Genomic DNA, 21,543 nt, shown 5'->3' with positions numbered 1-21,543 from the left:
GAACAGGAGGAAAGTATTAAGAAACTGAGGATATTCTATATACTTCTTACTACCTTTATGCTTTTGAAATAAATTTTTGCATGGATATGATTAGTCTTGTATAAACAAATAAAAGGCAAAGACAAATATGAAGTATGCAAACTACGGAAAAGATGGTTGGCAAGCAAAAACATGCATGAAGGATTGGTGTTTAGACACTCAAAGTCCGTGATTGATAACTGAATTTAACGCTTGCATTTAATGGGTTTAGATCTTAATATATTTATACATATTTTATAACAAAAAATAGAACATCTTCATTAATTAATTCTGAATTGTCTAGGCAAAATTATTTCAAAAAATAAGTGATAAACTATCCACTTATCACTTGATATAAAACATGCTCAAATGTTAAGGCTTCTATATTTAACAATTTAATAATTTAATAGATTTAAATATCAGATTTTAGATTTCAGCTTTCAACTTTCAGCTTTCAGTTTTATCAATATGGTTGAAAGATGAATCAAACTACTTAATACCCAAATTGAATTTGGCTCGCTAAGAGTTCGTTCGAGTTTGTTTCGCAACTAATCAAATCAAAGCTGAACAATAATTTGTGTTTGATAAACTTTTAAAATCGAGTCGAACTCAGTTGGATTAGTATATTTGTAAAGTTTATACGTAAAAGTTCAAATTACTCAAGCTTAACTTGAGTACTGTTCAATAAAATCTCGTTCGAACTCAACTCCAGAAATAAATAAACTAAGTTTGAATACAATTTCAAACTTGTCAAAATAATCAAACATGTTTAAAAATTAAAACACTAGAATGCTCAACTTGTTTAAACTCATTTTCACCCCTATTTATCAGATGCACCCTTCCTCTTTAGGGGTCTTCAATAAACACAAAATGGTATAATTTCACCACTAAAAACTCATCTTCATCCCTAAAACTCTCATCTTTTCCAGGCTGAACCGTCATCGAATTATTGCTTTGTGAATTAGAAGACGCTGCATAAAGTTCAAAACTTCTTTTGGATTTCCAAGAAAAGCCTTCTATGGGCTTCTGTAATCTCTCAAGTCTCATCAGCAGCTCTTTTTTCTTTTTTCTTTTTTAATTATCTTTTTGGTTGGGGTTTGTCTTATTCAAATTTCCTCTACTAATTTTTTTGTACACGAAATTTGTCCCCCGTTTCTTTTAATAAGAAATTAATTTGTCCCTCCTATCAATGAAAGGGGAAGGGAGATGCCCAACAAACCAATCAATGCACATTGCACAAATGATACATTACATTTCAATCAGTGGGTGCCATTGGTAAGATGATAAGGAGTTTTCGAAATTGGAAACTATGAAGCCATTTAGTTAGTAAAAATAATTTAGCAGTGATGGCTTGGAGTTGCAGCTGCACCCAACTAATCCCCCTTTATTTATTTTTTTCATTCTGTTTTCTCTATTTGTCATTTTGTCTTTTGGGCATTTCAGTTATAGGGATGAATACATCCAATAACTTTTCCCCTTCTTTTCTTGGGGGTTTTCATAAAAAGAGGTAGAATTCCACTTTATTATGAATTCTTATATTACAAGACACATAAAAAGGATAAAGTTAAAGTCTTCATTGAGAAAAAGTATTCATTGAATTGTAGATCATAAGATCAAAAGTGCATCAAAAGTTCTCAATAAAGAGGAGAGTAAATACATTAATAGATACACATTTTTGGGCCTTAAAAAGCTACTCATATTTTATCCTCATTGAGCAACTTTGGATGGCCTCATACCGATGCATTTGACAGCTTAACTTAATAGCACTTCTAAAATGATATTCATTTATAAATTCAAGAGCAACTAGGTCAATTTTCAGCCTATTTCTTTGCTTTTTTGTTCTCTTCTTTGCTTTTTTTTTTTTTTTTTTTTAATTATAATCAGAGATCCAGCAGCTTTCACTAAGGCCTGCCTGTAAAAGAAAGGAAGCAGAACATTTGACACCAGCTCATTTCCTTGGCGCTTGCTGATCAATTCTTAGCAGACTTGGCAATTACAATTGCTGTTTTAATTTACCTTTACAGAATTTTCTTAGAATGTAACTTGTTTAACTAGTTCTGGCATTCTCTTGGCATTTGAGTAAATCGAGCTGTATCTTTACAATAATCATAGACCAAGTACTTGTCTTGAACCATTTTCAGTTGACGTCTTTGATTCTTGTCCAACTTTTTATTGGAAGATTTATCCCACCAAAATTTCCCAGGCTTGTCACATTTAGCTACTGCATCATCAATCCCAGATGATACTGCACATGCATCAACCTCAAATGATCCAAATGTTACAACAAAGGGAGAATGGCTCCAATTGGTCTTCACTCTTCCTCCTTGTGTAGCCCAATCATCTCCGTTCCACAATGATCCATGGATTCCCATTGCTTGAGTTTTTGGAAATTGCGCACCCATTTCTTCTTTCTTTTCAAACACTCTTATTGGGACTTGATCAACTTGAAATCTGGTAAAATTTGCCATTGCAATTGAGAAAAAAAAAGTTTTAGCTTTACATGGTTACCATTAATTAATAAAATCATGGTTTTGTTAGGAAGAAATTAAACTTGTATCTCAGACAAAGTTTGGCGAATGTGAATATTTTATCACATTTTGCAAAGTTAAACATCTTAGCCGAGACCATGCATTAGCTTGACTCTTAATCCAGTGTACATATTATATAAAGGGTACTGGAATTTAGAAATTGCAGAATGCAAAACTGTCATGTAAAAGGAAATTTTTTTTATCAATGATGTAATCTTTTGAATTAGATTTTACCAGCACAAAATTGTGTAGTAAAGATAATAATTAAGTAGCGTCCTAACCATGTGCTACTTCCTTTTAAACCCTCACTTTCCAACTATAAACCTAGTTCCATCAGCAAACAGTATATAAACTCATATGTGTTTCTGTGTATGTATTTCAGCCTGGTAGATTTCTCTCCACTTAATTAAGTATCGATCCAAGAAAGTATGGTGCAAAATTTAGGGAAAAAAAATACTCAAAAAAGTGGTACTATTACATTATAAAATGGTGATTCCAGAAGAAGGTATAGTTGTGGAAGTCAGTGGTGGGATCAAACCATAGACTATGCCTTTGCTCTCTGTCTCCAGTCCCATTCACGAATACATTTGTTTGTACAAGATAAGGTTCTCCTGAAACATTGCCCAGAAATTCAAAATCTAACTCGTCGTGATTAGGCCCGTCTGCTGTCAACTGCATGCATTTGAAATCAACTGAATACTCAGTGATTGATAACTTTAGCATTTCTCAGTTAAATAAAGAGCACATTGACTAATTACACAATCTATAGCTGAAAATTACCATTTAAGATTGAAGCCACGATTAAAATGAAAATTTTTCTAACACAGGCAATACTAAATATAGAAGCTTTTTAGGTTAACGAAATAATGCCAAATTAATATACTTACATAATAGGCTGTGACTGTTCCAGCTGAATCACCTTGAACTAGTTTGATTTGTGCACTGATTTTCCCAAATAGATATTTGTTCTTGGACATAAAACCACAACCTGTGAGACCAAACCCTCTTTCATGTCAAAAAATAGCATGGAAAAAAAAAACTAAAACACAAAAATGGAAGACAGTAGTGAAGAATGATCTACCTGTTGCGCTGTCAAGGTTTAATATGACATGGTCTCCTTGAGTGGTAATGTGGTCAGGTGCCCATATGGGCTCGAAGAGTTCACTAAAATAGGCATAAGCCATAACATTTAGGAACATAGCTAGGTAGCTAAAACTCAAGAGAAATATTCTTAACATTGTGAAATTCTGCATTTTCTTGAAAAATGACAAGTGCTAACAAAGTTTGAGGCCAGTTTTTATAGACCTAAAACTGGGCACCAGGGCAGCTAAGATGACATGGAGTTTCAGAAAGTGGGAGCAGGAAGATCCAAATGGAAATTAGTATAACCCTTAATCTGTACAATTTTGTTAGCACTGAACAGTCACTTGGTGCAAGTTGGAACTGCAACAACTGCATAATCCCTATTCTTTTTGCTTCCTTTCTGTTTCTCTCTATTTGTTATTTTCTATTTTCAGGGACTTTGGTTAGGGAATTAAAGGCCCCATTAGAGAGGGGATTTGGTTACACTTATGAGAGAATCTAATACAGACTGGATGCATTAACCATATACATAAAATAGACCATTTTTTTTTATTAGAATTTGTTCTTTTCGGTTTTTGATCATCTATAAGACTATGAAAGATAACCACCCCTGAATGTATTATATATATAAACTAGAGAACTTTTATCATATATTGTAAAAATTTTTGGATTTACCTTTAGTCTTTGCAATTTTTACGAAACAATGGCTTTCTCCAGTGGCTCCAAAAGTTTTAATAACCATTTCTTTTTATTTTTTTGGTCCTATGGAGGAAAGAATAAACCATTCTTTACAGCGATATAAACCCAAAAGGTCTAAAGAAAAAGCGAAATTTCTGTTCGCTGGCATTCTAACATCTTGATAACAAAAAATTGAATAATCAAGTTAAGAGAATAGAATAGCCAAGAATTTATTCCCTTTTCTCTGTTTTGCTGTGGTATATATTAAAACTTTGCTGTTATATATTTCATATAAAATGTCACGCAGTTCTTTTTCTTACCTTTTTCAGAGCAGTTTGAAAATCATGTGCCATATTTTGAGTCTTGGTTCCAATAAAAAGAGGAAAAAAATTTCCTTTTTGTAGTTAAAAAAAATTGAAAATTAATGACGTAGCTGCAATTTCAGCACTTGAACTTCAACATGTTATGTTCTACCCGGTCCTTTGTTTCTACATTCATTTATTGATGATTGAATATTATCTACTGTTGCTATAAACTCACAAAAGAAAAAAAAATACAATTAATCTGCTGAGATGGAAAAGAAATTGCTCCAGTATTTAGTTTTAGGGTGAAAATGATAATTATTAAATGGATACACTTGATGGAAATTTGTTCATCTTTCATTTGAGTCAATTTTATTTTGAACTTTTCCCCTCTAAAAATATCCCTCCATGTAGTAACATCTTCTCAGGTTCTTTCTTCTTTATATTTTCTCCCTCCCAACTTTCCTTTTCCACATTTTCCCCCCATTTTCCACATTTTTTTTGTTGCTGGTATTCTTTTCATTCATTTTTTGTCATTTAGGCTACTCTTACATTTTTTTTAAAAATAAAAATATTAAAAGATTTCGCAGAAAGATAAGCGAATAGAAAAGGAAGGGATAAAAAAAAGAAGAAAGAAATTAGCACTATTACACTCTAGAAGACACAATTAATTATCTGTTTTTGACCATATGACGCCTTTTAGCTAACAATTCTTAGGAAAGACAGAACTGACTTGATGTACTGATTCCAAATACAATTCCTTTTATCTGTGGGGCAACTTAATTTTTCAATATTTCCCAGGAAGGCAATAATAGTGTGTCCTTCAGAATTCCAAATACATCATCAGAAAGGAAGAAAGGTGCTCAGAATTCTATCAATCAAAGGTGCCCGGAATTCTAGGAAGAAAGGTGCCCAGAATTCTGTCAATCAAAGGCATACTCCCACAAAAAAAAAAAAAAGCTTTAAACTGAAGAGGGACAGTTTTGTTAAGGGGAAAAAATTTGTTGAAATTTAGGATGATGGGCTTGTCTTCTGCGTGGGTACCAATCTCCTAAAGAGGTTGGTTCTTCTTTGGCTCTGCTCAAATCCCACTACACACACTTTGCGAACCATTAGTCCAAAGGAATATCCTCATCTTGCTAAGTGAGACAAGATTTCTTAAGAGACTTTTCATGAGTGAGAAAGGGCTAAGAACGGAGATAAACCTCCAGCCAATTATCCGTGGCTCCTTTCTATGATTGTATATTTGGGATTGGCTTTGGCACTCCATTAGTGGAGTGTTAATTCGTTTTGAATTCGAACTCGAGTTAGTTACAAATTAAACTGAAATCGAGTCAAAACTGTGTGTTAAGATCGATCTCATTTAATTTACAGCCATAGCCATAGTTACTACTCAAATTGGTGCATGATGTTTGATGACATTTGATTGGTTTGAGAATAGTGGTATCATTTGCAAAACGAAAGGAAGAAGAAATGTTTGATGACGTCTGATTTGTTTGACTACATTGGAATGAATTAGAAATTAACAAGAAGAAGCATAAAAGTAAACAAGAAAAGGGAAAAAAAAAAAGAAATCGAAACCAATGTAATATTCTCAATAACACGTCTCTATATTTGTGGAATCAGAATTTTTTTTTCTTTTTTCGTGATTCAGCAAATTTTCTCTCTATTCGGCTTTTTTTTTTCCCCCGGTAATCGGGTCGATTGGGACATACGATGTATGGAAGCAGTTTCCCACCGAGAAAAAGCCACTTTTTCGCCCTATAGTTTCTATTTAACAAATTGTTTTTCTCCAACGTAAGAATTTGGCAGCTATCGGACAAACGAAGTCTCAATCAATGGATTGCTTAGTACACTCTTTTCTTTTTTTAATGTAATTATGCTATTATAGTCATCCTATTGTCGTCAAAGTCAATAATCTTTGGATCGTTAGTCTAAAGGAATAACTAAAAGTGGTCCAAAAGTAACCAAAATGAAGGAATTTTGGCCTAAAAAATGGGTTCAATAAATTTAACCAGGTAGATTACGGAGCTATTAAAGACGATTCAGACACTGTCTTATAAACTCAAAAGTTCTTCTCGAGCTAAAGATTAATAATATTTTTTAAAAATTTGTTGCACGTTCAAGTTTCTTCCAACCTTAGCTTGCCATCGAAAGGTCTGTGAGGTCCAATAAGACTTGAAAATTTGTTCGACATCAGCTGGTTAATGTTTCTGGATTAGTTGTTTTATGTATGTATTATTGTTACTATCATTGTGGGTTAATTGTAATTTTATCATACTGAGGATTTAGTAATTCAAGTCCTTCACTGAGGATCATGGTTCGAAGACTCGGTTGAGACCGAGACATCTCGGGCTAGATCGCGACGAAACGTTTCCGAGATACGTGATAGGCTGAGACGTCACCGTGAAGGGTTAAAACGGCCGAGTCACTTCGAGTCAACTTGAATTTTTATTATTTTTATTAATTTTTAATTATTTTTATTTATCATATTTTTTACAATTTTTAGAATATTAAATATTTTAAAAATTCACGTCTCGCCGAGGCCGCGACCAATATGCCGAGACCGATGTGAAACGGTCCAAGCCGCGACCGCGACCGCGACTTTGAACCATGCTGAGGATCTTTCCCGTGTTGCACTGTGGAGAATTCCAATTAATTGACTAGTTTAGCAAAAGCACATGGGGCAGTGGCAGCCCAAGTATAATTTTTCCACTTTTCGTCAGTTTCCTTGTAGTCAGCCTTTCCCACTTCATAGTATCCCCCAATCAGGCAATTTTTTATTTTGAGAAATGAAAGGACATTCATCCTTATATCAGCATTAGCAAGACAGCGCAAGAAAAACATATTCTAGCGTTTACCGAAGATACCAAGAATGGGCAGATCTTGCAGGCAATATTTGGCAATTCTTTCTTGCATTTTTGCTTTTTATTTCTCCCTGTTCTGTGTTTCTCAAGGTAAAGATACACTTGGAGTTAACGAATCCGTACTTGTATACCATGGAGACTTATTGGAGTCTTCCAACCAGCGTTTTCGGCTCACCATCACTCATCCCTATAGCTGGTTATGGTTCCTGGTGATCCAATACATGTCCATGCTTCGATCAATTGACGTCTGGGCCAGCGACAGCTACCAGACTCCAGCCAGCAAAGAGCCTGCATTTTTAACCATGAATGCAGATGGAAGGCTGGTTGTATATGACACTTCTCACAGTCCTGTAATCGTTGTGAATTCTGAACAGCCTATTATGATTAGCAACACTACTGCAATTTTACTTGACAACGGGAACCTGGTTTTGAGAGCACCTGGAGGGAATACTGTCTGGCAAAGCTTTGACCATCCGAGTAATAAATGGCTTCAAGGAATGAAACTTGGGATTTTGCAATCAGGTACAAGATTTCTAACTTCATCACCAAGCTATAACCAACCTTCTTCTACATTAGGCGTCGATTTGAATAATACCAGGGAGATTACTATTACGCAAGATGGAGTGGTTTATTGGAGAAGTGGGACATGGGATGGCCAAAAGCTCAGCTTTCTTGATATATCGGATAGTTTTGGTTTCAATTTTTACTATGTATCCACTCCAAATGAGACCTATTTCACGTGGAATAGTAGTACTGATCCCTTTGCCTTACTAATTTTTAGCGAAAGTGGGAATATTACAGTTAGTAGTGGGGATTTTACCAATGCACAGGTATTGGCAGTTTGTGATGTAATCACTTACAGGACCACGAAAGATCAGCCCAAAGGGTGTACGAATTCTTGTGGCGTCGGTGATGGATTTAAGGAAATAATGGGTGACTTGGTTGCGTGGGATGAAGTGTCCTATAATGACAATGCTCTTCGCTTTTGTAAGTTGAGATGCAGAAGAAACTGTTCGTGCTATGCTTATTCTAATACTGCATACGATCAGGACGGTGTTGCTATGGGCTGTAAAATGGCTATCAGACGACATGGAAAACTTATTTCTTCAAATAAACAAACAATTTTTGCCCGCGAAAGCTTTGTTTTGGAGAAAGGTACACGCAAACTGTTTCTGTTTTAACTTGTGTCTTTGTTCAAGTGCTTGTTCAACTCCTAATATTAGTTGGTTGAAGTGATTAATCCGAATTCATCTAGATATGGTGAGCACAAATTGGAAAACACCGAAACTGATGAACTTGAATGATGATGATTTCCACTTTTGAAATTAAAAAAAAAGAGAGAAAAAAAAGCGCATAGAAAACTTGTACATTAAGGAACTTTTAATTTCTTTTAGCTATGATATCAAGCTGCAGTATCTTTCATTTTTTCCTGTGCATGTTGTTTGGCTACAACCAAGCTAGGTCTTCCATCTATCCCATCACCTGAGCTTGCTCCATGCCGAAAAAAGAAGTCAGAGACCTGGAAAGTGAAGTTATCTATTGGTGGTGCTCTAGTAACATTTTTGGGGACTCTTACGTTACTTTACCTATGTTGTAATCGACAAAGCAAAATTCGTCGCCATGAAGGTAGATTAATGTTAACTGACTGTCAATCATGAGTTTTTTAGGGAAGTTCGAGCAGGTTTACTGTTGCTTGAGCTATTGTTGCTTGATCTGTCAGGTTTAGAGAAGTTCCAGCAGCTTCATGAAAAAAGGGATGATGAATCATCTGTTTTCGAGTTTACCAGCATAGAAATGGCAACAAATAATTTTTCTGATGAAAACAAACTTGGTCAAGGAGGATTTGGTCCAGTGTACAAGGTAACGATGCTATCATCTCTAGACTCTTAAGGACCTAGCATTCTAATTTCTTTTTGCAATTGCATTATCTCAAGACTTTAAACTGGCTTTAAATAACAAGTTTTGTGGTCCAGGGAAAGTTGTCTACTGGGCAAGAGATTGCGGTGAAAAGATTGAAAATAATGTCCGGCCATGGAATTGAGCAATTCAAGAATGAAGTGACAGTGATCTCTAAGCTGCAACATCGAAACCTTGTAAAACTTTTGGGATACTGCATTCATGGGGAGGACCGGATACTAGTTTATGAGTACTTGCCCAATGGTAGCTTGGATTCATTTATTTTTGGTGAGTTTAACTATCGTTTTTTTTTTTTTTTGCCCAACATGTGCTTGGAGAGTTGTACCGACTTCAAATCAATTTCATCAATTTTCTTTTCTCTTGTCTATTTACAAACTTAGTTATAAAAAAAAAGACACGATATATATCATATTTTCTTGTCTATGGCTTGTTTAATGATAATCATTTACCCACTATTTTGTGTGTGTTTGTGCATTTTTTTTTCACAGATACTACAAAACGGGCAGTACTAGATTGGAGAAGGCGTTCCAGTATTATTGAAGGGATAGCTCAAGGGCTGTTGTACCTCCACAAGTATTCCAGATTAAAAATCATCCACAGAGATCTCAAAACAAGCAATGTTTTGTTGGATAATGACCTGAATCCCAAGATTTCTGATTTTGGGACAGCAAGAATTTTTGGAGATGATGAATCACGTGCAAATACATTGAGAGTCGTTGGGACCTAGTGAGTACCAATTCAATCTTCCTGCTTGCTAAATTCCATCTTCCCTAATTATGATAATATCAGAATGTATGGAGATTAAACTTAGTTAGTGCGGCAATGAAACAGTGGCTACATGTCTCCTGAATATGCCATGAATGGCATCATCTCTGAGAAGTCTGATGTTTACAGCTTCGGAGTCATGATGTTGGAGATCATAAGCGGAAAGAAGAACACAACTTTCAATGACACCGATGATCATTTAAACTTAGTAGGACATGTGAGTATATATCTTGACACATATACAGACAGTTACATACAATTTCTCAGTTTTTAGTTCCATACATTTTCTGAAGAATGATTGTGATCACTGACATTTTCTTGCTCCTAAACATTTGATCAGGTGTGGGATTTATGGAAAGAAGGAAGGGTTTCGGACATTGCAGATCCTAGTTTTGGTGAGACAATTGCCATGCATGAAATTTCAAGATATGTTCAAGTTGGGCTGTTGTGTGGTGAAGAAAATGCAGCCGACAGACCAACCATGTCTGACGTTATTTCCATGCTAAATGGAACACTAGTCAGTCTTCGTGTTCCATATCGACCGGCTTTTTCTGCTGCTACCGGCGGCCGGAACAATGACAATTTGGTTCGGAATGCAGAACCTTGCTCCAACAATACAGTAACAATTTCGGATTTGGAGGCTCGATGACATTTTTTTCAAGCTAAATATAAAGCCATTTGTATTGTTTCTGCACTACTGGATTTTTATTTTTATTTTTGTTTTTTTCCCCAGCGGTATATATCTTCTGTAATATCTTCTCATTTTTTTTAAGGCAAAATTTTTACGAGTCCTTTTGTCTCTATGCTTGGTACTTCTCGGAAGAGGTCTCTCTCTTTTTTTCCTTTGTTAACATTTCGTGGATTCTCTTTTGGTTATCAGTCTATGTTGCTTTTACATATTGTTTAAAGAAATTTAAAAGCTTTGGCACGCAGGTATACACAAGAGAAAGCTACACATGCATTGCATCACTTTAGTCTCGAAAAGACACAATTAACGTCTAAAAGAGGATCATTTTCCAAAACCCTTTTTGACCATATAACTCCGCGTGATTAACCGCACTTTGACGGGCATAATTGATTCCAAGGTTTCACTTGTAGAATAAAGGATTCAAGTGAATAGCATGATTTTAATATTTACCCGCTATGATTTCGCATTGGGCAAATTACACTTTACCCTCTGTAGTTTAGTATTTTTTTTATATAACCCCCCTATGGTTTCAAACGCTATACATAACCCCCTCATGATTTGAATTAAAATATCAAAGTGATGAAAATAATCATTCGTAACGAAATCACCTAAAATTTCAAAAATACCCTTTGTAAAGTTAAAAATTATTTATTAATCAAGGGGGTTATGTGTATATTTTAAAAATCATAAAGAGATTATATGATAAAGTATTAAACCATAAAGGGGTTATATGGTAAAATATAAAATCATACGGAGTTAGTGTGTCATGTATTTATAAGGGTAATTTCGATATTTTTAAAAGTTCCGTTACGAATAACCATTTCCGTCACTTTGACACTTTAATCCAAACTACGAGGGGGTTATGTATAGTTTTTAAAACCATAGAAGAGTTATGTAGAAAAATACTAAATCACAGGGGGTAAAGTGTAATTTACCCTTTCGCATTCTACCATATGGAGCCAGGTAAATTACACTTTAGGTTTAGTATTTTATTACATAACTCTTCTATGATTTCAAAATCTATGCATAACCCCCCTTATGGTATGGATTAAAATGTCAAAATGACGAAATTTATAATCCATAACGGAGTCAACTAAAATATCAAAAATAACCCTGTATAATTTTAAAAATTATTTATTAACTACAGGGGGTAATGTATATATATTGAAAATTATAAGGGGGTTACATGGTAAAATACTAAACTATAAGGTGGTTATATGGTAAAATACAAAATCATACAGGGTTAAAGTGTCATGCATATTATGTTTATATATTTTAGTCATTTCAGCCATTTTAGTTCTTAAATAAGGGTAATTTCGACATTTTTATAGGTTTCATTATAGATGATCATTTCTGTCACTTTGACACTTTAATCCCAATTATAAGAGGATTATATATAATTTTTAAAACTATAGGGGGTTATGTGAAAATTAGCTACATCGCAGGGGGGAAAGTGTAATTTGCCCTCTAGAGCCCCCATACTGGTATCCAACATAATTTCCCTGGCTTTCCACATTTAGCTACAGGATCACTAATCCCAGATGCATCAGCCACAACTGATCCGAATGTTGCAACAAAGGGGGGATTGCTTTGGAATGGCACAACAATTTCTTCTTCATTTTCAAGAACTTTGATGGGGGCTTCATCAACTCGATATCTGGTAGAATTCTGTGTTACAATTGAGAAAAGAAGTTATTTTGCTTTACATGATCACCATAAAAGAATGAAAATGAAGAAGAAGAAGAAGAAAAACGTAGACTCCAGTGCTTATAAGATGATATGGATATTTACGTCATAGGAGCAAGAAGATACAAATGGAATTAACCAGTGCATAATTCTTTTTCTTTTTGTTTCCATTCTGGTTTTCTCTATTTGTCATTTTTCTACTTTCAGGGATTGGTGTGACAGGTACGAAAAATCTAATAATGCCATATAATACAAAATATATACTAATAACTTTAGAATTGGTTGTTTTTGTTATAAATTAAGTCATCGTGGATCATGCTAATGAACTAAGTCTCATGAAAAAAAAAAATCACAGCTATTTTATTGACGAATTCAATAGTGATCTAATGCAGGTTAAAAATTCAGGCTTATGAAGTGCTCGACCCAATACCTTTCGAGGGCCTAACAAAGGGTGTATTCGAGCCGAATCGACTACTCGAGCTCGACTTAAGGTAAAATAACTAAGTTCGAGATTGAGCTTGAGTTCGTCAAACTTTTAGAAGTCGAGCTTGAGTTCGAACTCGACTTCAATTTATGTTATTTGAGTTCGAGCTCGAACTCGAGTTTCATTAAATTTTATTAAATCAAATCAAGTTCAATCGAGCCTATTCGAACTCAATCAAGCCTAATCAAATTCATATAATAAAAATTAATATTTTACATATAATTTTAAATAAAGGATATTATTGATATTTCACAATAATAAATATAAAAAAATTAAAATATATATTATAAAAAAATCAATTAGTCTCGTCGAGCCTTTGAGTGTAAAATATTGAAACTCGAGCTTGGCTTGCTGCTTTTATTGAGCAGTTTGAGCTCTGTCAAAATGAGCTCGAACCGAGCTATTGACCGAGTAGTTTGCAAGCTCGAGTCAAGCTATTCGGTTTAGTATCACCCCTAGGCCTAACACATTGTGCATTTTGAGAGCTTAACTTCAAGAATTCTCATGATCATGAAATAGTAATTAGGTCATTAATTAACCAGATTAGTCGTTTAATCGAAACTGATTTAAACTTTGATCTTAAATTTGAACTCAATAGTGTGTTTCTAATGCGTGTACATAAAGTTGGCTATGAACCATTACCTTCTCCGAGTGGCTCCATTTTGGGTGCAGAAGTGGCTCCCAAAATCCTAATCTGTGAAACTGCTTTTTAAGTTCTAGCGTTAATCACCATTCACAAAGAAATCGACTTGTCAAAAACAGGAAGCGCCACAAACGACATAAAATAATAAAATTTCTCCCTCCCCCCTCCAAATTTCCATCCTTTTCCACGTTTTATTTGTTGGTTCTTCTTTCCATGTATATCTGTCAGACTATCACTGATACATTTTATTTTGAAATGTTGACCAGGCTTACATGAAAATTGACCTAAGAGTCAGTCCTGCATTGTATCCATTCATTTCTACGACAAATAGCTTAATTAATTGCCAAAAAAAGAAAATTCCAGGTTTCCTTTTGACAATGCATCCCCTCTCGTGAATCAACAATTCTTTGGAAGGACAGGAGTGACTTGATGGTTTCCTTCATACGATAGAGGGTAACAACAATTTGCTATATTTTAGTAATTAATGATTCCTAATTAATTATAATCTGCCTACCATCCGTACGATCATATTCAACATAATAAACATAGTAAAACTTTAGAAAGAGACACAAGGGTATGGGCTACATGATTATGAATTTTAATAATGTATTTAAGCGGTTTAGATTATGATAAGAAGGAGATTAAAGTATGAGAGATGTGGAATAATCCAAATTACAAGAACTTTTGCTTACTTTCTTGTCGGCAGGGAGTATTTTTGTAATCCAGTAATTGTTTGAGCTTTTGAGTTCAACGAACCAAAATAATAGAATCTGGGAGGCAGCTGAGCAAGGCTAGCTGTCTCTCAGTCAAAATTTATTATTTATCTCTTGACGGGTTTTCCTCATATTTAATAGAATAAGTTTGTTGACTTGACTTGTTTACTTTTCGAGCATCGGACTTTATTAACCTAAAAGGAAAAAATAAAAATAGAATAGAGTCAATAATACGATGTTCATGTAAAAGTACAATGTAGGAAACTTCATGCTTATATGCAGAGTATTTTTGGTGCAATCATGACAACTAAAACCAAAGTTGTTACCACATAATCGCCTCAATTTGTACGTATTAAAGGATTGTTCGATTTGTTTAAAAAAGTAGATTCCAGTATATGCGCATAACAATTTTAAAATTTCTACTATCTTTTCCATACAAATTACATGCATTTAGACCCCATAAATATATCTCTACACTTTAAACAGGAAAAAAAATGTTTCTACACTTCAAGTGGTAGGAAGACTATTTCTAGTTCAATAACGTAAGTTTCAATACTTTATATACATATCGACGTATGTACATACAGAGGAGGGGCATGAACAGTTGCAGAAAGCAACCGTTCTGGAAGGTTGATGGCCAAGATTTGACAAAAAAAAAAATGTAAAATCTAGATTGCATCTTATATATCATTTTTCACACCATGTGTGGGATCCACAAAATTTTGTCTATAGTTACATGTTATTGAAAAGGAGTTACACAATTTGCATACAAAATTACATCTTATGCATTTTGCACAAAACCGATCTAAATGATTTTTCTGATGACTGTTTGAGCCCCGTGTCCTGTAGATACATACATTTATGTGTGTGTCTATAAGCTCTTGTTACCTTTTCAGCTAGCATTCAATGTTCTTCTTATTATTATTATTTTTACTTTTTCAGCTAGTATTCAATGTTTCTATTTTTTTAAATTTCATAAATTAAAAACACTTCAAGCAGTAAGTTCCTTCTAGTATTTCAAATTGAGCATCTTAATTCAGTTTATTGAAATATTCAAAATAATCCCCATTTCACATTCTTATAAATTTCAAAGTTTCCTCAAATCCAAAATAAATAGCATTACACGTAATTGAAAAACAGAATACGAACTTAAACGTATCTGCTTCCCAATTTTTCCCTTACATTTTTTGCTTCAACTTTTATCAACAGCTTAGCTATTAGGGTGATTTAAAGATTATGATAACTGCAGACTTAGTGTGTTTTAAATGAAATTATAAGATGTCAAGAGTTAACAATTGGTAACTTTAGTGTACAAAGGGTCCAGTTTAGGGTGCAATTAAAGTCATTAAAAAGTATGAAGCAAGCAAAAATTTTATAGGTTAAATTATTAATTTAGTATGTACGTTTTTGTTGTTCCGTTTATTATCACATGACTCCTCTAATATTTCAAAATATCTACAATACTCTCCTCAGTTTTTAAGTAAAGTGAAAATGTAAGGGAAATCAATCATGGTAATTGAAATGCTAGTATTGTCCTTATTTAAATACTGAATATAACCGGGGCTGATATATACATACTCTTTTACTCTTTTTTTAGCTGGTACCCAATTATGACCAGGAGAATTTATAAGAAACACGAAGTTGCCTTGCCAAATTAGAAATAGACTCATCTCCGTTGGCTTCCTTCTGAAACTATTGGTCGTCAGATGTGTACATTAAATCTAATGCTTATCCAACTTTTTACTAGTTTAACTATTTAAGTTCTCTTTCGGGGCTCTTTCCCAAATTGCAGTACAGTGAAGTAATAGCGAAAAGCACCTGGGCTGCAGAAGTATATTTTTCCCAAATGAGCTTCATTCTTATATGATCACCGACAAGATTCAATTCTGCAGCTTCACAAGGCAAAAAAGAAAGAAAAAACATATACTAGTCTTTACAGACGTTATCAAGAATGGGCAATCAGTATTTGGCAATCTTGTACTGCATTTTTGCTTATTATTTCTCCCTGTTTTGTGTTTCTCAAGCTAGAGATACGCTAGGCGTTAATGAGTCCCTAGTTGTATATTATGGAGACTTCTTGGAGTCTTCCAACCAGCGTTTTCAGCTCACCATCACTCATCCGCTTAGCTGGGCATGGTACCTGACGGTTCTGTATGTGTCTATGCGTCAAACCATCGACGCCTGGGCTAACGACAACTACCTGATTCCTGCCAGAACTGAGCCCGCATATGTAACCATGAATCCTGATGGAAAGCTAGTTGTGTATGACATTTCTCACAATCAGCTGATTGTTGCAAACTCTCAACAGCCTGTTTTCATTAGCAACACGACTGCTACTTTACTCGATAATGGAAACCTGGTTTTGAGAGCTCCTGGAGGTAATACTGTATGGCAAAGTTTCGATTATCCTACCAATAAATGGCTTCAAGGCATGAAACTTGGGGTTTTTGGATCAAGCACAATCCTTCTAACTTCAAGGCCAACATTTGGGGATCCTGCTTCTACATTAGGAATTAATCCGAACAATACAAAGGAAATTGTTATTATGCAAGATGGAGTGGTTTATTGGCGGAGTGGGATATGGAATGGCCAGAATTTCAGCTTTCTTGATATCTCAGATGATTTTGGATTGAATTTTTACTACGTTTCAGATTGGAACGAGACATATTTCACATGGAACAGTAGCACTGATCCCTATGCCCTATTCATCCTTGCTGCAACTGGGCAAATTCATGTTAGTAGTGGGGACTTTACTGATTCTCAAGCATTGGCAGTTTGTGACATGATTGATGGCAAGACCTGGAAAAATCAGACCATGGGGTGTACGAATCCTTGTGGCGCTGGTGATGGATTTAAGGAAATAATGGGTGACTTGGACGCGTGGGATGAAATATGGAATAATGACAATGCCCTTCATTATTGTAAGTCGATATGCAGAAAAAACTGCTCGTGCTATGCCTACTCTAATACAACATACGATAACAATGGTGTTGCGCTGGGCTGCAAAATAGCTACGAGAAAGAAAGGAAATCTTATTTTTTCAGATAAACAGAAACTTTTCGTCCGCGAAAGGTTTGTTTTGGTGAAAGGTACACTCCAAATGGTTCCTTTTTCTTTTTTGTTTATCCTGTCCTGTTTAAATATTTGATTCCATAAAAGTATTTCTTCTCATAAGATTTGATGGAACATATGCATGTAGAAGTCGAAGCTTGCCCCAAAAGAATAAAAGAATAAAATAAAAAGTTGTAGCTTGTGTTCATTTTTCTTTTTCTGCTTCCTCTCTTTGCATCTGAATTGTCCAATAATTGTTCATGTATTGTACGCCATTTTATGCAGAATCTAGGTAGCGTGGAAAACAAATTTGGCAAGATTCTACCAAGAAAAAAAATTTTCTTCTAAGCTGTGCCAATGAGGCACAATGTTAATCATCTGGAAAGATTTAGCAGTATGTTAACAATGACAAAATACCGTACAACTTCATGTGTTTGTCTAAAATCTATGACTGCAGATCCTATATTTGAAACTTTAACGTTTTTGGGTAGCACAATTCCTACACTAAGGTGATTAATAGGTATGGTGTGCACAAATTGGGAAAAAAAAACCCCGAAACTCATGAACTTGATTAGTGATGATCACCTTCTAAAGTTGAGAAGAAATTCATGTATATTAGTCTTGTACTCGAGAGATGAAGCGTAGATAATTTCTTTTTGCCGTCATCAAGCAACATCGTCTCTCATTTTCTGCTATGATTGTCGTTTGACCATAACAGAAGTCAGTCCACCTACCCAATCACCTGAGCTTGCTCCAAGCCCTCCCTGGCGAAAAAAGAAATCAGACGCATGGAAAGTGAAGTTATCTATTGCTGCTGCAGCAGTATTTCTCGGGGCTCTTGCGTTACTCTATTTATGTTGCAATCTGCAAAGAAAAATTCACCATCATGAAGATACATTAAACAATAGTACTCATGGTACGTCGTTAACTTGCAGTAAATCATAATTGTCATATCTATTCTATGCTAAAACACTTGCAACATCCTGATGGACAAAGTTATTGTTGTTTGATCTATCAGGGCCTGGGAACTTCCAGCTTCCTGATGAGAGGGATCATGAATTACCCCTTTTCGAATTTAGCATCATAACATTTGCGACTGATCAGTTTTCTGAAGAAAACAAACTTGTCCAAGGAGAATTTGGTTCTGTTTACAAGGTAAAGATGTTATTTTATACAGAAAAGCTTATCATGATATATTTCAAGATTTTATGCTGCATTTAGATTGTATCCAGCATGAGACAGTGAAGTTGATATGAATAAAAGTACAGCTTACACCAAAAAGAAAAAAAAAAAAAAAAAGGAGGAGAAAAGTTATACAAGACAATGGACAATAGACGTTAGCTATTTTGTTCCCATGATTTTTCTATTTGAGGAACGTAATTGAGCCATATATGCTTTTTCTTATTTTTCAATCACTTATCCCTAAATAGCAAGTTTTGTGGTTCAGGGTAAGTTGCCTACTGGACAGGAGATTGCGGTGAAAAGATTGAATATATTGTCTGGGCATGGAATTGATAAACAATTCGAGACCGAAGTTGCAGCGATGTCTAAGCTGCAACACCGAAACCTTGTAAAACTTTTGGGATACTCCATTCATGGAGAGGACCGGATATTAGTTTACGAGTACCTACCCAATGGTAGCTTGGATTCATTTATTTTTGGTGAGATCAACCAGCTAGATACCTATTTTGCCCAATATGGGTTTGCCTTCTATTCTCTAATCCTCTACAGATTAGCCATAGAAAAGAAAATGAAAACAAAAGATAGAATATCTATGTTTTCTTATCTCTGGCTGATTTACTTATAAATAAATTATATATGTAATAGATTTTTTTTTTCACAGATGCTACAACACAGGGAGTACTTGATTGGAAAAGGCGTTCGCATATTATTGAAGGCATAGCTCAAGGGCTGCTGTACCTCCACAAGTATTCCAGACTAAGAATCATCCACAAGGATCTCAAAACAAGCAATGTCTTGCTGGACAATAACCTGAATCCCAAAATTTCTGGTTTTGGGGCTGCAAAAGTTTTTGGAGAAGATGAATCACGTGCAAGTACATTGAACATTATAGGGACATAGTAAGCATCCATTCTCATTTACCTAATTAGAAAAGTATGGCAATTTCCAAACTTATAAGTAGCAGCTTTTTATTTATTTTTTGAGTAGCAGCTTTGTTACTATGATAGAAGTATATGACTTAGTGATGTTATTAAACAGTGGTTACATGTCTCCTGAGTATGCAATGAATGGAATAATCTCTGAGAAGTCTGACGTTTATAGCTTTGGAGTCATGATATTGGAGACCATAACTGGCAAGAAAGTCACTTCTGTCAATGATACAGATGATCGTTTTACCTTAGTCGGACATGTGAGTATCCTGACATGTTACAGTTCTAATTCATAGAATATTCCAATTTCTTCAAGTTTAGCTCAATTTATCTGAGGAATATCATGTGTCTCACACTTTCTTGCTCTGTATATTTCAGGTGTGGGATTTATGGAAAGAAGGAAGGATTTCAGACATAGCAGATCCCAGTCTAGGTGAAACAATTCCCATGCATGAAATATCAAGATGTGTTCAAGTTGGGCTGTTATGCGTTGAAGAAAATGCAGCAGATAGACCATGCATGTCTGATGTGATTTCCATGCTTAACAACCAATTCCTAGTAGGCCTTCTTGTTCCAAATCGACCTGCTTTTTCTGCCAGCACCGGCTGCCGAAACAATGGCAACTTCGTTCAAAATCCAGACTGCTCCAACAACTCAGTGACGATTTCGGATTTGGAGGCTCGATGATGTTTTACAGAGGAATAAATTAATTTGTATTCTTTTTTAACACTGGACATTTACCTTTTCTCATACCCTCCCCCTAAAAGTATCTCCTTGTGACATTTTTCAATCATCATCATCATCGTTATTAATTTTTTTACAGGCAACAGGTAATTTCATGGTTAATCATAGTTTTGTGTAATTTATAACAAGTGACTTGGAAATTGCCTTCCAATCTCATAATTACAAAGAAATTGACTTGTCCAAAAAGCAAGTACGAACGAAATTACAGAATATTAAAAAAATATACATTCCCTTTTCTTTAATTGGCGGTGGTATTTAAGGCTCGATTTCATTCGAGAAACGGTAACGCGGACTACATATACTAGTGTTAAGGGCACACCCAATTGTATGGATTTTGTTTGTTACATACAAAAGATTTATATATGTTAAGAGAATATAAGTATTCTTGTAGATAATAAATTAGTAAGGGTATTCTTGTAAATAGTTTGTTAGGTTTGTACTCCTATAAATACTAGTTGGTCACTCATAATACAGTGACTAGATGTTTTCCTCCCAAAATACCAGTTAACATGGTATCAGAGCAAAAGTCCTAGGGTTAGGGTTAAACATCTAGTCAAAAGTACTGTTCAGCCGCACTATTCATCGCGGCACTGTTCACGCGCACTGTTCATCACACGAATCATCTCGAATTTTGACCTTTTCTTTGGTTTGACGTGCCATTCGCCATGGTTGAAAGGTTTGTTAATGCGGTTACCAATGACCACATTGAATCGAGTTTTTCAGCACATGGGTCCCAGAAGACTGTTACTATATCTGAGGAAGATTATGTTAAATTCCTACAGTACCAAGCTACAAATCACGCATCTCTTCCCTCTGCTTCTTTAGCACAAAAAGGTAATGACTCATGGATTATTGACTCCGGGGCTACTGATCATATGTCAGGTACCTCTAAAATTTTTTCTAATTTTCAAGAGTCTACTCCCTTTCCTCATGTTACTTTAGCTGATGGATCTACCACTAAAGTTAAAGGACTAGGCATTGTAGAAATTAATCCATCACTTCCGCTGTCTTCTGTTCTTTACGTACCCAATTTGCCCTTTAATCTAATGTCTGTTAGTAAGTTCACTAAATTTCTACAGTGTACAGTTACTTTTTCTCCTGATTCTGTTGTCATTCAGGATTTGAAGACAAAGAGGATGATTGGTGGAGGGCATGAGCATAATGGTCTTTACTTTCTCAGCTTTAATGGTCCGATAGCATGTCCTGCTACTGTTTCTCCTCTTGAAATTCACTGTCGTTTAGGTCATCCGTCTTTACAAAATTTG

General features: G+C 34.9%; 2 protein-coding genes across 2 annotated transcripts; one reads left to right on the top strand and one right to left on the bottom strand.

Moving 5' to 3' along the window:
- Positions 1 to 2,069: 2,069 nt before the first annotated feature.
- On the bottom strand, positions 2,070 to 3,745 carry LOC113768956 (xyloglucan endotransglucosylase/hydrolase protein 9-like). Its single transcript, XM_027313455.1, has 4 exons — positions 3,628 to 3,745; positions 3,434 to 3,534; positions 3,025 to 3,218; positions 2,070 to 2,469 (listed from the first exon to the last, which is right to left on the bottom strand). Exons 1-4 carry the CDS (start codon positions 3,743 to 3,745, stop codon positions 2,070 to 2,072), a joined length of 813 nt encoding a protein of 270 aa, XP_027169256.1.
- A 3,739-nt stretch (positions 3,746 to 7,484) lies between these two features.
- Positions 7,485 to 20,221, top strand: LOC113768955 (receptor-like serine/threonine-protein kinase SD1-6). The gene is made up of 14 exons (XM_027313454.1): positions 7,485 to 8,631; positions 9,197 to 9,336; positions 9,450 to 9,660; positions 9,882 to 10,119; positions 10,225 to 10,312; positions 10,499 to 10,777; positions 16,120 to 16,203; positions 16,336 to 17,461; positions 18,142 to 18,339; positions 18,442 to 18,578; positions 18,871 to 19,084; positions 19,267 to 19,504; positions 19,644 to 19,794; positions 19,913 to 20,221. Exons 1-14 carry the CDS (start codon positions 7,485 to 7,487, stop codon positions 20,219 to 20,221), a joined length of 4,560 nt encoding a protein of 1,519 aa, XP_027169255.1.
- Positions 20,222 to 21,543: the final 1,322 nt, after the last annotated feature.

The sequence above is a fragment of the Coffea eugenioides genome, chromosome 4 (genome assembly GCF_003713205.1).
Source record: "Coffea eugenioides isolate CCC68of chromosome 4, Ceug_1.0, whole genome shotgun sequence".
Lineage (NCBI taxonomy): Eukaryota > Viridiplantae > Streptophyta > Magnoliopsida > Gentianales > Rubiaceae > Coffea > Coffea eugenioides.
The sequence above is the reverse complement of the archived record's forward strand: the minus strand, read 5'-3'. Positions and strand labels throughout refer to the sequence as shown.

Bases quoted from the DNA above. Each gene is read 5' to 3' on its own strand.
- LOC113768956 (XM_027313455.1), bottom strand. From the start codon at position 3,745: ATGTTCCTAAATGTTATGGCTTATGCCTATTTTAGTGAACTCTTCGAG. The intron at 3,535-3,627 runs GTAGATCATTCT...TTGGTCTCACAG, and splicing joins AAACCTTGACAGCGCAACAG to GTTGTGGTTTTATGTCCAAG. The intron at 2,470-3,024 runs GTAATAGTACCA...AAATTTTACCAG, and splicing joins TGGAATCACCATTTTATAAT to ATTTCAAGTTGATCAAGTCC.
- LOC113768955 (XM_027313454.1), top strand. From the start codon at position 7,485: ATGGGCAGATCTTGCAGGCAATATTTGGCAATTCTTTCTTGCATTTTT. The intron at 8,632-9,196 runs GTACACGCAAAC...TTGATCTGTCAG, and splicing joins AAGCTTTGTTTTGGAGAAAG to GTTTAGAGAAGTTCCAGCAG. The intron at 19,505-19,643 runs GTAAGCATCCAT...GTTATTAAACAG, and splicing joins TTGAACATTATAGGGACATA to TGGTTACATGTCTCCTGAGT.